The 18,279-nt window shown below is 31.3% G+C and overlaps 1 protein-coding gene across 1 annotated transcript in view; it reads right to left on the bottom strand.

Annotated features, from left to right (window-relative positions):
- The window catches only part of LOC148280217 (uncharacterized), a 33,433-nt gene extending 18,608 nt beyond the window's left edge, over window positions 1-14,825 (bottom strand). The window contains exons 1-4 of the mRNA XM_088228727.1: window positions 14,640-14,825; window positions 12,524-12,696; window positions 2,749-2,906; window positions 1,272-1,675 (exon numbers count right to left, since the gene is read on the bottom strand). Of these exons, the coding sequence (XP_088084853.1) occupies window positions 1,272-1,675; window positions 2,749-2,906; window positions 12,524-12,696; window positions 14,640-14,682 (778 nt within the window). The 5' untranslated portion in view covers window positions 14,683-14,825. The remainder of the gene's footprint in view (window positions 1-1,271; window positions 1,676-2,748; window positions 2,907-12,523; window positions 12,697-14,639) is intronic.
- Between the last annotated feature and the right edge of the window lie 3,454 nt (window positions 14,826-18,279).

Genomic DNA, 18,279 nt, shown 5'->3' with positions numbered 1-18,279 from the left:
TTATCTGTTTGTCCCTAAATGAGTTTTTTTTTTAAACTCCTTGGGAATATTGTATATAATTATGTATAATATGTTTTCAATTTAACAAAAAAAAATAAAAAAACAAATTGAGAACAACAAAGTAAACAAAGTAAGTTTAGCACCTTTATAAATAAATATAAGACAACAATATGTACGCCTAAAACATTTTTTTACACAAGCAGAAAAATACTTAAAAAAAACGATTTTAAGAATAAAAAAAAGGAGCGAATCTACTAAGGGAGATAAGGTCATTAACATCACATGCCATGCAGATGATGCTGCCATAGTGATGATGAGAACATATCCATTTCAGTTAGTAAACATCTGGATGCCTAAGAAATGTCGTATAGTACAATGAACACATGATTATTGGAAACATAATTCGGATATACAAAACGTGTGTCAGACCAAATCATGGTGTATACAACAGAGGCGAGGATAGATAGAGAGAAAATAAAAAATACGAAAAACCAAGTAGAAAAACTAAATAGAAAAACTAAAACCAAAAGAGATGAAAGTACTAAAGGCAATCGCAGGAGGATTGCTAGATGGAGGATTATAAAAAATCATCGGCCTTGTTATGTTTTGTTTGTGTTTATAAATGTCTCGCTTGTAATCTATTATTCTTTTCACACAAATGAAATGATACAAAAACAATTAAAAACACTGATCCAAATTCAAGGAAAATGTCAAGTTTATGATTAAAAAAGGCTAATAGATGTTTTTTTCGATATTTTTTTTGCGATTAACAATTAAATTACTACTAAATTGATATTTCATGTAAATAATTTCTTGATAGCGTTTTGAATAAATCTGCCCAGAAAATGGACTCTGAAATGATGGCTTAGTCGTCAAAAGGTGATGCTTTTGACGAATAATAATAATTAATTCTTGAAAAAGATAAGATTACCGATGAGGAGAAAAACAGAGTCATAAAACTAATAGCACAAAAATTTAAAACTGTACAATGAGTCTCCCGAAGAAGTAAAAGACACAGAAACTCTTTAAATATTAAAGAAACATTAAAAAATATACGTTCTTTATTAATTTTGCCATGAAATTTAAGAAATATTTTTAAAAGTTGATGTTACTGCCTAAGATTTTATGAACTTACTTAATAAAGCATAAATAAAAAAAGTACAAAATTTAAACAAATTATTTAAATTACTCTTCTGATTGTAAATGTAACAAACAGGCTTGTTGCCTCGATGCAATATAATGTTTTTTTTTTTGAAAGGGAGTTTTTCTACCTTTGCTGGTATTTCCTGATACGAGCATATATGAGTCAACACCCTCTGAGTTAAAAATTGCCAATATGTTTCTGATCTCATAGACTTTAAACCATTTACTATTTGTTAATTGTAGTTTCAATTCCATTGGTTCCAAAAGCATATTTGTTTCGATGAAACAAAATTCTTCAGTTGTATCATCTTCGCAATCGTGAGAACTAGTAGGTCCAAAATTTTTGTTCGAGTTCATTGGAATAAGATCTTCAATGTCTTTTATTCTGTTAGCAAGATTTGTTTGCGTTGCATCTGAAGCAAAAACTTTCAAAGCATCACAAATAGGGCGATAACCAGTACACCGGCACGTGTTGCTGGCGAATGAGTTTTCAATTTCTTTCATAGTCTGCTTCGGTTGGCCCTGGAGTAAACTGAAAGTGTAGAGTTCAATGATTTAGTGTACATTTTATTTGGGTTTAAAAAACTGTGAATTTATTATAGTTCTGTGGTTATCGCATTCTCTGTTGATTTTCACAGATCACATAATTCACCCTTCCAACGGCTTCACATGTTAGCAAACAAACATAAATATTATATTATTGATTTATTTAACTTATCCTTATTAAAATTAAAATCATTTCTTTTCCAAACTGTAATTACTAACTATGTGTAGTACTGTCTCTGGCACTGATTACCTTAATATAAAGGAATCGATATGATACAATGACTATATAGCTACAAATCTCTCAATTTTTATCTTCTGTTACTTAAATCTTTGGCCTTAACATGCAACTGAACATGGAAATACAATATCCAATGGGAAGCTCTAATGTTGAAAAATTACAAATGATTGAAAAATTTGGTAGGTTCATAACATATCTAGAAAGCCGATATGAACTATAGTAGGGCCAATTTAATTGGTCACATTTGACATTTCATCAAAATTCAACATCATAACTTTGTAACGGGCGTAATAAAATATTACTATTTTTTTCGAATTAAGAACTGAAAAATTGCTTAACTTCTTTCAATTAAGATTACATATTTATTGTAATAATGACAGAAGAAGGTAATTTTATGATTTACTTTCTCTAATAAACCATTCTAAACATTATAAACTTTTTCTGTTCTTAACGTCGTTACAATGTTGCATCAGTGAACCCTTTTTCTTTGTAAACACCCAGAAAAATCGAATGTTGATAGTTTTGTTAAATTATGTAGTTATCTTATTTTGTTCCTTAAATTTACGATAGAAAATAATAATGGGACAGGGATTCGACTTATGATTACAGTACCTAAAAGTACTTTTTCATAGCAACTGAATTCAATTCACATATATTATGTTTGAAGTCCGAATCGATTCATTCACTTTAATCGATGTTTTTAAGCAGGTCACCTCACTATGAAGCTAAAACCGACAAATGTCAAATGTGACCTATTAAATTGGCCCTACTATAAGCAAGTAAGTTTTAGTAATTTATTTAGCAAATATTTTTAATTATACCTGTACATATTCATAATAAATCCAGGGCTACAGTAACCACATTGCGAGCCATGATGAGATGCTAAAGTCTTTTGTAGCGGGTGATATTGTGTCTGATTACCGATTCCTTCTACAGTGGTGATTTCCCATCCTTGGCAGGATAAAACAGCAACCAGGCACTAAAATATTAGTTTAAATAAATGCCTAGCTCAATCAGAGACAGGAAAATACTACGTTGTCCAGGATTCTGACTTATTGCCTATTGTGAACATTAATTTTGACTAGAGTTTGGGGATTTAGAATACTACTGCTGCAAATTCTTCAGCTAGGGCCCCGATTATAAGTTAAAGACATTATACCTTCACAATGACGGTAAAGTTAAGGATAAATTCTTTTAAGCGATTACGAAGTTACACTACCTTCAAGTTTTGGGTAGGTACATCGATATGTACCGATGGCTTTAGATGGTCACGGTAGCATTAAGATTGTCAAACATTTGGTTTTACCGAGCAAGTTTTTCTTTAATTACGATTTATTAAAAAATTTAATTATTCTGAGGTGGGAACTTTTTACCGTAAAATCCTATTTAATATGCAAAAGAGAAAAAAGTCAACTTTGAAGTCGAATTGAATTCTGACATAACTGCCCGTTTTGAAAACAAACGGATAAATGCAAGGATAACATGGCTAGATGCTGCTCTAATAACATATAGCAGCAACTAGTAACTTTAAAAAATATAATTATTATATTTCATATTTTTTCCTATCAGTATGAGAGCACGTATCAAAATCTCTATGGAGCTGGCTTTGTAATGCGTAGGTAGATATTTGGAAAATTAATTTAAGTTAATAATGTTCAAGGTAACATTTTTATTTTAATTGAGGTTTATGCTTTTGGATGCTTTTTATCGCTGAAGCCCATTTAAAATATGAAAAAGAAGAATGTTAAATTTTAATTAAGTAAGGAACACGGAGTAACGTTTCAGCGTCACTTATTGGTTGGAATATATGACGTCAGAGATGGCAAATTTGCAGAGCATACCGAGGTAGAAGATGATAGTATAGAAGTTAGTTATACCATCTAGGTATGTACCGATGAAGATAGTTATTGCCCGCCAAGAAGTTTTTTTCCTCCCGGGATCCGGACCCCTTCTGCTCGCAATTTTACATTGTACAATGTGATGTAGGATCTCATATTTCTCTGGGCGTCTTATGATGTGTCTAAAATGCTACAACTTTCAGATTTTAATCGTTTGAATATTTTGAAGCTTCAAATTCATGCCGGAGCCGTGTAAACACGTGATTATATAACCATGCGTTGTGTCCCGGACCCGTGTTTTCACGTGGTTTACCAGCTGTTCAAAAAATTGCATCTTATTTAAATCTAGTGACTTTTATTAGTACTTTTTCGCTGAAGGTAAACTACATGAAAACACGAGACCGGGACACAACGCATGGTTATTATAATCATGTGTTTACAGGGCTCCAGGATACAAAGCACAAAAAAGGGGTGAGACCCTGTAAGAATATGTGCGGACATTGCAATGTGGCTCTCCATAAAGGCCAATGTTGGCAAAACTATCATACAAAAATGTCTAATTAAATTGTTTCAAATAAATGTAAGAAGTTAAAATTGATTCAATTAAGTATTTTTAAAATTATGACACGTTTAAGAAACCCTTCACAAAGCATGAAATTTCACAAAAATGGGCCGGGCACAGGGTAAATTCTATGTGTATTCGGCCGGTATTCAAAGTGTTAATTAACAACAATTGTTTTGCATCAGATTTGTTTATTAACGACTTAGATACAACTAAAAACAATTTGAAACCATTTAATATACCTGCATGTTAACAGTCTCGTAGTTCAATATAATTGTCTCTTTGCCAGTAGAGAGAACCATGTAGATTTATGACAACGTCATTAAAAATATGCTTCAGGGCAAACATTCAGAATGGAAATCAACCAAGATGTGTCAACCAGATACATAGTGGTCAAAAAGATAATTAGTGGTCGTTAGAATGTTTTAAGGTAAAGGTAGAGAACAATATGAAATGTTGGTTTTAAAAGTGGTTATGAACGACAATGTTTCATTTCGTCGAACCTTTTTAAAAAATAAACAAATTTATTGGAACACATGTCTCAACTCTATGAAACTAAAGTACTGTGTTGATTTGGAACAAATAATAATAAATAATATAAAATAAGTGAAAAAAAAATAATTAAAACTATTCATAACTGATTGAAAACGTTGATCGGATATTTTTAAAATTCCTACTACATCCAATCGAGTAAACAAAATCCCTAAAAAAAGATGCACAATATCTTAATTATGCTATTTATTTTAATTATTTTATAATAGAGTAGACTATTTAATCGTACTCTCCAAAATTCAGTTTGATATCCCCTTTCGCGTGACACGAAATATTTATATTTATTTATATATTTATTCCATCTGCCGGTCTGTAGCACTAACTATGCAGCACACTCTTTTCTTTTTCGTTTTTGTTTAAATCACATTTTTTTTCCACTGTTGATATATTTGAAATGGCCATTAAATTAATACGACTATTTCCATCTGGCTGCGATACACTTCCACTTGCTTTTTAATGACGCGCGCTAACACACACATGAACACTTACTCTTATACAAATACACCATCTTACATGCATATACGCTCGCACGTTTTACGAATGTACCACAGTTTAATATGTATGATTATTATTTATAAACTTCGCCTTTCTGCCTTTAAACTTTTCTGCCTTTTAAACTTATGTTCATTATAAAATTAATAAAAAACTATATAAAATTAATGAAACGTACAATATTTACAAATTAAAGTAAGTTAAGTAAGTCAGTCAGTTAAATAGGAGCAAAACAATATTACAGAAAACAAGGCAGAAACGCATAGAACATAATAGATCTTAAAATTGAAATAACAAAAATTGGAAATAAAAGAAAAATCTTACTAATAATAGGCCTTATTAAAAAGTACATCCAAAACTACGATAATTAATTTATTCATTTATTTATTTACGGACTTATTTAGTCCATTTAACAATGGCAAACATATTTATTAATACAGGTACCATTGAAATAAAATACAACTAAAGAAAATTAAACTTAGGAAAAAAAAATTAATAAACATTTACTTCTTCAAGACAAGGTCTAGTCTATTTGACTGTATGTTTCCATAAAATAAATAAATAAATAACAATAAAAAAGCACATGGCACATGCAAAAGAACAAACATGACCAAACATTTGAATAATATGAAACAATCAAAGAACTTGAGTACTTGCATCGGTTGTGTGAACTCTTAGAGTAATAATACTCTACGCCTCTACGCTACGTAATATACGCCACCGGCTAATAGTCGCCCACGCGGACAAAAATCATAACATGATTATCAACAACGAAGTTAGCTACAGTTTACAGCAATTCAACGGGCCGTATGTACTGAGGTCAACAATTTTAAGCGCACACCGAAATGGAAATTTACACGTTTGTTTTTACACTAAAAACTAAACTAAATTTTTTGAACGTTTTTGTTCGATCAATAGAACAAAAGGGCTTTTCTAATCGGGAACAAATTGTTGAACTAAACTCTTGTCCGTTTGTGTTGCTATCCAATCGAAGTGAAGTGAAATTTTTTAAAACTTAATAATAGACTAACCCAAGAGGACCGCGAGTCACTGTTCCCTGGGACCCGCTTCGTCTGCTCTAAGGTCTGAGTGGTTATCAGAGACAAAAATACCGATTAAGGTTTTTACGAAGGATTGTACCTAGAACGATTAAGGTTTTGTGAGGGATCAACAGGAGTTATGACGAAGGGGAATTTCGGGTGAAGTATTTTGCCCGTATTGTCTGGATAATTATTTGATGTGCTCAGGAATGCGAATAGTTTTTCTTTCGTTGTTTGAGTGCGTGTAGTATTGGGTGAATTGTGTAAATGTTTCCTACGTGTATACGAGGTTTTTGTAGTTATTTATTTTGTTCATTTTGAAGCCGGACTCGAGAAATATGACGACGGTTCCAATTTGGAACTGACTCTGTACTCCTTATACTGTCATACAGGGAAATTGGAATAAGGTGAATGTATTGACCATGTGCAGTGAGAGGTACCATGAAAGATTATAATTTTTTGGTTTTGTTGTTTTCACGGTTTGACTGTAAAGAAATGGCATATTGACGGTCACTTTGTCAATATATTAATAAAAATATCATTTACACGTTTATTTATTTATTTATATTTATGTATACGCCCAATGGGCATTGTGAAGGACATATTTATACATAAAAAATATTAGAAAGGAAAGTAGAAAGACACAATGGTATATAGTAGACTTGGTGGGATGGAAGCGGGAGAGGGGTGTTTTTAATTGAATTTGATTCAGTGATCGTATAAAAGAAGACAAAGTAATCAAGACTGGTATGTTTGTTGGCAGACCTAAGAATTCTGGGCATAGGGGAATAAAAACCATAGTTAATTCTATGGGTATCGGATCGGTATGAAAGAGTAAGTTTGGTCTAAGGTTTCTGGTTGGGATATTTAATTTTATTGAGCTCAGTAGTTCAGGCACATCAAAGAGTGAGTTAAGAATTTTAAGTAGGTCTATTTATTTATTTAACACTTTATATACATATACAACATATAAAAATATAAAGGCGGGCATATTGCCTTAAAGCTATTTCTTCCTACCTACCCAAACCGTTCAGTTTGAGAAAATTACAAATACATGGACATATTAAATCTTACAATTTTATACAAAAATTAAAAACAAAGATTAACAAAATAAAAATATATAAAAAAAATAACACTTTACTATCAAGAGAGGAGAAAAAATGGGGAGGAAAGAAGAAGGATAAAGGAACAATTAAAATATGATAGTGACATTTCAATCTTGACTTAAATGTAAATAAAAAAGCGTCTATAACATTAGTGGGTAGATTATTCCACAATCGAGCGGCTACTACTGTGAAAGAGGAGGCAAGAAAATTAGAGCAGTGACAGGGTATTAAAAGGGTTCTCTCGTTACTAGAACGAAGAGATAGTCCGTGTTGTGAAAGAGGTTGGAAGAGGCTCTCTCAGATAAACAGGTGAAGTGGGATAATTTAAGATATTGTGAAGAACTGATAGAATGTGAATGTTTTTTCTATGCCTGATACTGAGCCAGTGTAGTTGCGTGCGATACTCGGTTATGTGGTCAAATTTGCGAAGATCAAAGATATAACATTTGCAAATATTATATCTATCATTCAGTATATCATCTTTGAATAAACTTAAAAGTGATGCATAATTATTTGTAAATATATATTTTAACTATATTATTATGTTTATTAAATTACATATTCTACCATATATAAGGATGTATTACTTTTATTACTTCATTGTATTATTTTGTATTTATTTTTACTATCAATTAATTACCGAATTTAATTATAAAATTACTAAAAATAAAAACTGTCAATATTAAAAAATATATTTAATTTAAGTAGGTACATGTTTATGGTTGAATTCCAAAATATAAAATGAATATTTTTACAAATATGGCATTCTTTGTGCAAACGTCAAACTCCGGTCGTCTCACCAACAAATGGATGTGCTTATGTAGGAATACAATTTTTAAAAATGTATTGAATTGAATATTATTTTAGTTTTACTAAAAATCCACTAACAAAAAATAAATGGGTAGAAAATATAAGGAATTTAAGAAAAGAATCTGATTGAGATCCACAAAAAACAAATGCTGTTTGTAAACATTCAATAATAAACTTTTTTTATACACAAAAAAACAACATCTTTCTATTTTTTTGCAAATGCATTCTCCTCGAATACAACTCTGGTAGATCGATGAATAAAACTTTTATCCTCCTGACTTCTTTTTTACATATTCGATTGAAGATTTTAATATCTAAGAACATGCACAGCGCAAAGATCTATATTTCTCTGTAAACTGCAGGTAAATCGGTTAAGCCTTTTAGGAGTAGTACGGTGACATCACACGTACAGATGAATTATATATATATATATATATAAAGATTTGGAAGACAAAACAAGCGCGCAATGAATTCATGAATGAAGACCGCATTGAATAAAATGAATGGGTGACTCATGTATCAGCGCCCGCTATGCCGACCGCTGTTATTATAATATTTGTGAACTATTTAACAATAATTACGATTGCGTTTTGTATATATATATTTTAATGGTGTTGTTTTGGCATTCGACTTTCTAAAGTATTATAACGAAGTAGATATGAAAAAAAATCTCTTTTTCATTTATTTATTTTACAGAAACAGTCGATAATGATATTATAATAACACAAAAAAGATACGGTTCAAGGACAGACCAGCAAAGATTATAAATAAAAATCATACATATTAAATAGGTAAATCATATAAATTCAATAGAATCTGTTCAAAAAAAGTTCTTAAATTACCTTTTGTATAAGTTCCAAATTTCTAACCCACGTTCAAATTCAAATTACGAGCAACTTCTAACTCTTTTTCATTTTAATTCTCTGATTAGACACCGCGTTGTTTTCGATATGAAATTTCTGTATAAAATATTAAACTACAAAGTAGATACTAACCTCCTAAATAAAATACAAATAAATGCGGGATCGAGAACACTTAGACATCGGGAAATATTTAAACTACCTTTCTTTTCAAATAATGCTACATACCACATACCTATGGCCCGCATGTGTCGGGAATATAATATATACTGCCGAAACAATAAAATTGACATTTTTCATGCTACTCTCTCAGCTTTTGCGAATAATCCCTTAGGAATAAATCTTATTCAAAAAGTTCACACGTACAACTTATTTTTTATTGCATTGTATCCTGTATAAAAAAAATTAAAAAAATATGTATTACAACTTAATATTTAAATCTATTTTGTGTAATTCTGTAATTGAAGATATATATGCATGTAAAATTGTATCGACGAATGCTTTCAAATTGTATGTTTTCTAGTATGTATCTTTGTTGAATTACCTATTAAAATAAAATAAAATAGAATAAATAAAAAAGGTGTGTTTGTGTGTATGTGGGAGTAAGTGTTCAGGTGTGTGTTATTGTGAGCATCATTAAATAGCAAGTGGGATCGTATCGCAGCCAGAAAGAATCAGTCTTAATATAATTTTAAATAAACTAAGGGGCGTGTTAAATATATCAATAGATGAAAAAATATGCATTATAGTCAGAGCAAGAACGATAGAAGAAAGAGTGTCGTGCATAGTTAGTGCTACAGACTGGCAGATGGAATAAATACTTCTTGTCACGCGAAAGGGAACATTAAGATTAATTTTGCTGAGTTGGCTAAAAGTCTATTAGTCTATTTAGTCTTTTAGATTTATGTAACTGTTTTTATAAATCTACTTTTGTTCAAAATAAAAACCCGCTGTCAAGCCGGTTTCGTGGTTTAGCTGGTTTTTATTTTTCACATACTTTTTTGTAAGTATCTAATTTTTTTTTGTTGAAATAAATAAAAAATAAATTTAAATTCATTTCAACAGAGAGAGAAAACATTTTTGAGAAGGGAATATGGAATTCTAGGCATTTACAAGGCTTATGACCTGTCATTGGCTGGTTTAAGTGGCCACTTTACACACTGTGCAACATAAATATGAACAACTCCCTAGGGAGGAAATCCAGCCAGTCTGCAAGCATTTGGACATAATCAAACATTGTTAAAAAATAAATAGTTAATTTGAAGAGTATAAAAATAATTGATTGACTAATGCAGGAGATTCTTTGATGAATCTTGTTTAAAAAATGAATTTTGATACAAATTGATGGAAATAAAATTATGTGTAAGGTATTCGCAAAATTCTTTCAAAAAGTGTAGTGATAGTGAACACGTAAAACTGACGAATGACAGTAACCCTTATGAACAGTTTTAGGAAAGGGGCAGAGGGTGCTTTCTCGGCAATGTTTTATTGTTTCATTGTCCCTGGACTGGCACAAGAAACGTAAGACACCGAGAGGCAGCATTTGGTAAATCAATGCAGTATGCGCCATAGTGGGCAAACGAGGTATGGTATTCATCATGAAGTGCCTATAATTACTATCAACTAGCAGGTAACAGTCGGGTATCACCAACTGTTACAAAGATGCTAGGAAGTTTGGCTCTACAAGCATAATGTAATCGTTAAGGGCCTCGTTTTATCGCCCTACGGGCCTCTATTGATCGGCCTTTCGGATCTCAGGCGTCTTAAATTTATCGCCCCTTTGGGCATCACAATTTATTTTTTGTTGTTCGGAGTAATTTAAATGTAATAAAGAAAAATCTGTCACTCGGAATAATGCTACCAAAAGTAAACAAAACTTGAAAATACTTTAAAAATCTATGCAAAAAGTTCGGTAAGTAAGCGACTAACAATGAATCTGTAATTTAAAATAATAAATATCAGCGGTCACCGGCTGTAATCGGCCCAACGTGCCTTAATGAATTTATCCTCATGGCCTTATTAAGTCGGTCCTACGGGCTAAAGTTTATCGGCTCTTAGGATCTTGGTTAATTGGGATCTAGGACGCGCTATATTAGCTATTCATATTCCTCGACATAGCACATCATTTTTCAGCTATTTTTTTCCGCTCAAGGTGCTAGAATTTGGAATGCGCTACCTCTTCTAATAAAAAATGCACCTTCAAGAAACGCCTGAAACATTACTATAAATCCTCAGAATCCTGAACTTCCTGTATTTAAATGTTTTTTTTAAATGTATATATTTTTATCATTTTCTTTCCTTGGTTTCAGTTTCTTTCTCCTTCCAAACTCATTATCTGATTCCGCATTCCTCATCCTTTTACATTTATAACATAATGTATTTTTAAAGTTAATATGTGCAAACCTTATCTCTCAACCAAAAAACAGCTATCATTTTTAATTACCTAAGTTTTTTTTGTTTATAAATTTTCGTTTTTTAGTACAAATTTTTGACCAATTTGTTTTTTCATCAATATTTTGAGTTTGTCCAAATTTTTGTAGACAAGGACTATTCAACTCCCTGGGGATATAATAATAATTATGGATAACTTATATAGCGCCATTTTCGTAATATAATACCTCAAGGGCGCCTCAAAGTGATTATATAAAGATATAAATTTAATTATAACTTTTTATAAAATAATGTACTTTGTCACCACATGCTAAGAATTTATTCAAATGATTTAGAGAACAAGTGGGTTTTAAGTTTCTCCCGAGACATCACTTCACTCTTACAGTTTCGGACTTCTGCTAGGAGAGCATTCCATGCCGTAGGGCCTGCGACCGCAAATGCACGTTCGCCGAATATAGTGCGCAGTTTGCGTAGGAAGCTGTTTATATTGACATAGTACAACAGAGATGAAGAACATTTAAGAGAAGGTAATATAGAATGTTACACAGTGTGTAAAGTGGCCGCTTAAACCAGCCATTGACAGGTCATAAGCCCTGTAGATGCCTAGACTTCTATATTACCTTTTCTTAAATGTTCTTCATCTCTGTTGTAGTCTATTTTTTGTTGGCTGGAAGACATTGCTTTTAGCAATAAGTTCACTTAAGTACTTGAAGTTCTAAATAAATAAATAAAAACAAATTAAAATCAATATTCATAAATCCTTTCGCTCAATCCATAATAATAAACGATATATTGCTATGTTATTTAGGATACAACTGAATTATTTTGGAAGAAATTTTAGAAAAAAATGGATCTTTTGCATTATTCGTGTGAAACTGACTGGACAAATGGCCCGGACAGACTTGTGACTGAAATAATAGATGTATTGATATTTTCATTGCTTACAGAGTTGACGGATAGTGTTTCTACTATGTTAGTGGCCGGGTGGGTGATCTTCACTGAAACGATGCAGGCTCCGCATACTCCTGCATGACACATGGACTTGGTTCCTCGGAGCTCTGCATGGTTTCTCAGGAAACTGTTGAGACTGGTATCGGATCTCGTGTTAACTGCCGATACTGTAATAGAAAAGTGATACAAAATTGTAAAAGAAGAAAAACTCGAATTCTAAATTTATATTTGAAGAATTATTAGAATGATTTTTTAAAATTTGATTTACTACCTTCATATTATGTAATGTTATGTCTTAAGATACTGTTAAAGTTATAAAATAGGATAAAATCAATTCTAAATGATGACGTTTGTCATCATCATCATCATCATTCCCTTTCCACACCTAATAATTTTGGCGGCCTCCGTGGTGTAGTGGTCAAGACGCTTGACTCACGCACGGAAGGTTCCGGGTTCGATTCCCGGTGAGAACACAAAAATGTAAAATTTGATTTTTCTCAAGTCTGGGTGCTCTGTGATGTAATTCACCACTGTAATTAGGCCTCCTGGCCTGTTGTGGTGCAAAAAAATGTTTTTTTTGTTACATGGATGTAAGATAATTAGTCATACGTTTAGGTACCAGTCCAGGGACTATGAAATATTCTAGTGTAAAAATCACCTCTGAAATAAATATTTCATGACAACCATTTCGGGGATCGAACCCGAGACCTCTTGCATGGTAGGCAAACGCGCTGACCATTACATCACGAGGCTGACAAAAAGTATGAAAAGAAGTTCAGTGCTACAAATTTTTTTATTTTTTTTTCTTATTCGCAGTAAAAATTAAGGCACTTAATCGCACGGCGAAGTATCTAGAAAATGTAGGAAAAATGAACTACTTTGAACTATGTTACAAGTTCTTCCGAATCAACCGGAAGATCGGGTTGTGGTCCTGTGGCTAATGTCTCGGACTCACGGACCAAAGGTCTGTGGTTCGAATTCCACTCTATCCCAACTTGATTCCATTTTCTAATAGTGAGTTATTTACAACTCGTTGAAAATGGCCCTCTAAATTAAATATTTTGGTAAATGATAAGAACACTAATATTTCTTTTTAAAAAAAAATCAATGACAGTGTTATTATAAAATTTAATGACTACGTATTTTACTTTATTTAAATCTTACGGTGCTTAAAAAATCATTAAAACTGGTCAAATACATAAAAAGATTCTTGTTTGTAATATAAAAAAACGAATCCATTCATTGTTTATCATTTGTTTAAGCCAAAAAAATTTCAACTGTTGTGTAGATTTGATTATTCACTTTTTTCACAAAGGTGCTATTACCTCATTTTCACTTTTCTATGGCTGGCAGCTTTCTGCATAACTTCGTTCAATTTGTCACCAAAAAATATAGGGACACGACAATGTTAAATCTATAGCTCTAGGTGCCATAATCCAGGGAGAAAATACGGAAATACGTTGTATAAAGAAAAAACAGACTGGGTTTCACATTTGTTACTGGCTGTTTAATGTGTTATTGAAAATTAATTTTTATAAAAAATGTTATATGCTTTTTTTTATCGACAATATATTGACCACTGAAAAAATGCTCGTAGACAATGCTGGACTTTATTTCCCAGGGAGTGATCAAGATTGAAAAAAATGCACGGAGAAAAAATAAATTAGTAGGGAATATGGAAGTCTACACATTTATGTTAATATAGCTTAATAAATAAAAATAAATAAAAAAAAACTTAATAAAAAGTAAAATTCTGTAATAATATTTTTTATTCCATATCGATTGGGCGGGTAGTGTAACATCCAACCAGCCATATAACCAGTACACAGCATACACCAATCAGTAAAATATATAAATAATAACATATTTAATATGAAAATTAAACAGATTTAAAAATTATTAGTAAAAAAGATCAACAGTAGAGAGCAAAATTGTAATAATGATCCTAAATTTCAAAATAAATCAAAATAATCAAGTAGTATCTAGGGGAAAAAAAATAAAAGAAAAAGATGAAATAAAATAAATTATATTATTGCGTCGTTATGGCGGTCTCAACATTTGCAGCCAGCGTTTAAACAGAAAAGTTATCAATATTATATTTTTATCTCACCTGAATAATTTTTCCCATTAATGACAAACTTCACTTCAGACATTTTAAATCGGTTTTATAACAATATGCCCTTTCGTAACGTTAATTGTAAACTTTCATCTACGTGTCTAATGATATACAATCTTAAGATGTGATTCAGTGTCACTGGTCGTAATTATTTATAAGGTATAATTAAATATTTATGAATATAAGTACTCCATCTGTGAAGCGCACTAAAATGATAATAAGCGTATTGTGAAATAATTGTAAACTAGCTATAAATTACTATGCATATTAGGTAATGAATACTAGCTAAAGATCCATAGGCGTGCGTTTAATAGTAACTATTTGAGTCATGATCGCCAAAATATTGCAACCGACAGAATATTTTTTTTACGGGAAAATACTTTTCTTCTTAATTATTAACTCTTAAAAAGCTGTGCTAAAAAAATCATGTTATCATAAGAAAAAAAAGGTAATATTGTAAAATTCAGACATTTGAAAGAAAATAAAAACACAGAAATACTGATGAATAATTCCTCTTTCATGATTTATAAAAAAATTATAGCATTTAACATTTTTTTGAGAATGTCCAAATGCAGACTGGCTGGATTTCTTTCCTAGGGAGTTATTCATATTAAAATTTGTTGCAACAGAGGGAAAATATCTTTGAGAAAGGAATCCGGAAGTCTAGGCATTTACAGGGCTTATGACCTGTCGTGGGCTGGTTTAAGTGACCACTTTACACACTGTGTAACATTTACCATTCTACCTATGTTTGAATATCCACATTTTCTTAACTCTTCCATATGTTGACTTTTGTGAAGTAAAAGAGCTAAAACCTTTATAATGTGGGTGAGATTCATCCTGCTATACCAATTTACCTAATAAACAACGGCTGAAAATAATTTTCTTTACCAGGTAGTTAATTCAACAAAGTTTGAGTATGTCCAAATGCTTGCAGACTGGCTGGATTTCCTCCCTAGGGATTTATTCATATTTAAATTTGTTGCAACAGAGGGAAAACATCTTTGTCGCCTAGTAGGTGAATTGGTTCAGCAGGATGAATCTCACCCACATTATAAAGGTTTCAGCTCTTTTACTTTACAAAAGTCGACAGATAGAAGGGTTGAGGAAATTTGGATGTTCAAACAAAGGTAGAATGGTGAATTTTACAGAATGTAATGTGGCCTTTTAAACCAGCCAATGACAGGTTATAAGCCTAGACTTCCACATTCCCTTCTCAAAGATGTTTCCTCTCTGTTGCAACAAATTTCAATACAATTTAGGCTAGTTGTAGATATATAAATTAAAAATTACAATAACGCCCGTCGTATAAATAGCGTGCAATCCCGCTCACTGCCAATAACTAACTGATTGATCGAATTTCTAATTTTGTTTTAGTATCTTTCACACAATCACTGGCCACAGAACCGCGTCTCTGTTTTTTTGTAAAAGTTATATTCTCGTGCTCTTTCTTAAACAGAAAAACAAATTGATTGTGGTATTTGCATTACTTTCATTCTTATAATTATTATTTGCATAGTAAGAATAATTTTTTTTTGTATTAAAATCCAACAATTTATGTACAAATTTTACTTTCCAAATCCGGCGTGAAAATGTCTTTTTGAAGATCTAAAAAAACACAACTTCATAATTTAAATAAATAAGAGAGATAAGGCATGCCTTGTGCCCTGTGTAGACTAGTGTTACACCACAGCCCCACAAGAATTAAAAAAAATACTTTCAGAAGCATTTTTTTAAAAAATATTATTTTATTGATATTAATAAAATAAACAGTCTAAATAGAGTTTCTTGTTAATTGAGAGGAATAAGTGTTCTCCTGTAGAAATACGATGTTTTGGCGAAAATGGCTCGTATTGTGCCTGAACATCGCACAGTATGCAAGACCAGCCACTAATAAAGGGCGCCGTAAATATATTATAAAAGAAGAACATGAGAGAGCGCCGACGGCCTCCGAACTAATATGTTACGTTTTATCTCTAATTCCTAATTTAGTTCAGTTCTGTTCAGTGCCAAATAGTGGAGTTTATTTTTAAATGAATAAGACGAAATAATCATTATATATATGGATATTATATTCTTCCTCTAGAAATGATTGATTGCATCTGTCCTGTACGGGCTCATTTTTCCCGCTGGTGAATTTTTTATTTTATTATTTGTACTTTCTAAACCAGAAATTTTGTAAGTCCCGCTGGATAGCAAGATATTTTTATATTTTTGTTTTACTTATAAACTAATATCTAAATCGATATATAAAAATAAGACTTGGTTTGTGGTGAGTTATAATAATAACAGACAGGCAGAAAAAGTAGCTTTAATCACATTTAACTTTTGTGTTCTCACCAGGAATCAAGCCCGGAACCTTCTATGCGTGAGTCAAGCGTCTTAATCACTCCACCACGGAGGCTGCCGGGGTTTATTAGGGGTGACAGAATATTATTTTTTTAATAAATATTTGTGTTCTAAGCGTTATTCTGAGTGACAGATTATTATTTTTTCATTTATTTTTTTGAATAAACATCTGTGTTTTTATGATTTACCAAACTATTTATTTATTAGAAAATGAGAACCAAGATGTGGTAGAGCGTGATGTGATACTCGGACCTCTGATCCCTAGGCCCACGACACTAGCCACGAGACCATTCATCATTATATTAAGATTGCTCCTAACAGCAAAAAATAAATTGTGAGGCTCAACAGGGTGAAATTTCACAGTACCCGAGATTCTGATAATTCAAATTTCCTGACATGTTACAGTCGGCAATAACTGACTGTTGCTTGCTAGTTGAGTATTATTGATTGAATCGGCATTCACTTCGTAACACTTTTCTAAACCCTACAATGCCCAATGTAGACGATCTGCTACATACTGATAATTGAGGTGTAAAAGTGATTTCAAACATGTTTGTCACTTGACGACTAGTTTATTATATTATATACATACTAGCATTGTAATTTATTAAAAAAAATCGCCAACAGGGTAAAACTATTCAATAAAAACAAAATGTCATTAGCACGTATTCTGTCAAAAGTGTAATTTAGCTAAAGTTCAAAGGGTGATTTCTTTGTTTTTTTTTTTTTTTAAAGATGCGAAGTTATAATTGTTTCCGCAATTTTCATTATTATATAAAAAAATTCATAAGAATCGTTATTTCTTGTTTTTCTTACCTTCTTGTATTTTTTAACCTTTTAATGCCCGATGTAACATATTGTTCACATAAATTAAAGCTGTTTTTTTTTTTCTTTTTTTTTCCGAGCATTTTTATAAAAAAACAAACATAAAAATATATTTTTAGTTAGAGTAAGAAAAATCGGGTATTGAAGGGATAATAATTAAAAAATAAATAATTATGTGTAGTAAATTCAAAAATGTTCCTATAATGTTTATCCTTTATATTTATTTGTATTTGCTTTTAATTTTATTTTTTTCGTCTCTTGTTTTATGCTACTGTAAATATTGTATATTTTGATATATTTTGAACACTGTAATTACAGTTTATTTTTGCTTATAACATGTTTCCCTAGTGAAGGGTATATTAATTTGGTATACTTTTGTATTTTCTATTCCATTTTTTGATTCACTATTTTTTTTAAAATAAATTGACAAACTTTATCTAATTTAAACAAAATATGTTCT

This window comes from Micrasema longulum, unplaced genomic scaffold (assembly GCF_059751315.1).
Source record: "Micrasema longulum isolate JH-2025_06_02 unplaced genomic scaffold, ASM5975131v1 h1tg000605l, whole genome shotgun sequence".
Taxonomy (NCBI): domain Eukaryota; kingdom Metazoa; phylum Arthropoda; class Insecta; order Trichoptera; family Brachycentridae; genus Micrasema; species Micrasema longulum.
Note: the sequence above shows the minus strand (reverse complement) of the source record. Positions and strands in the feature narration are given on the sequence as shown.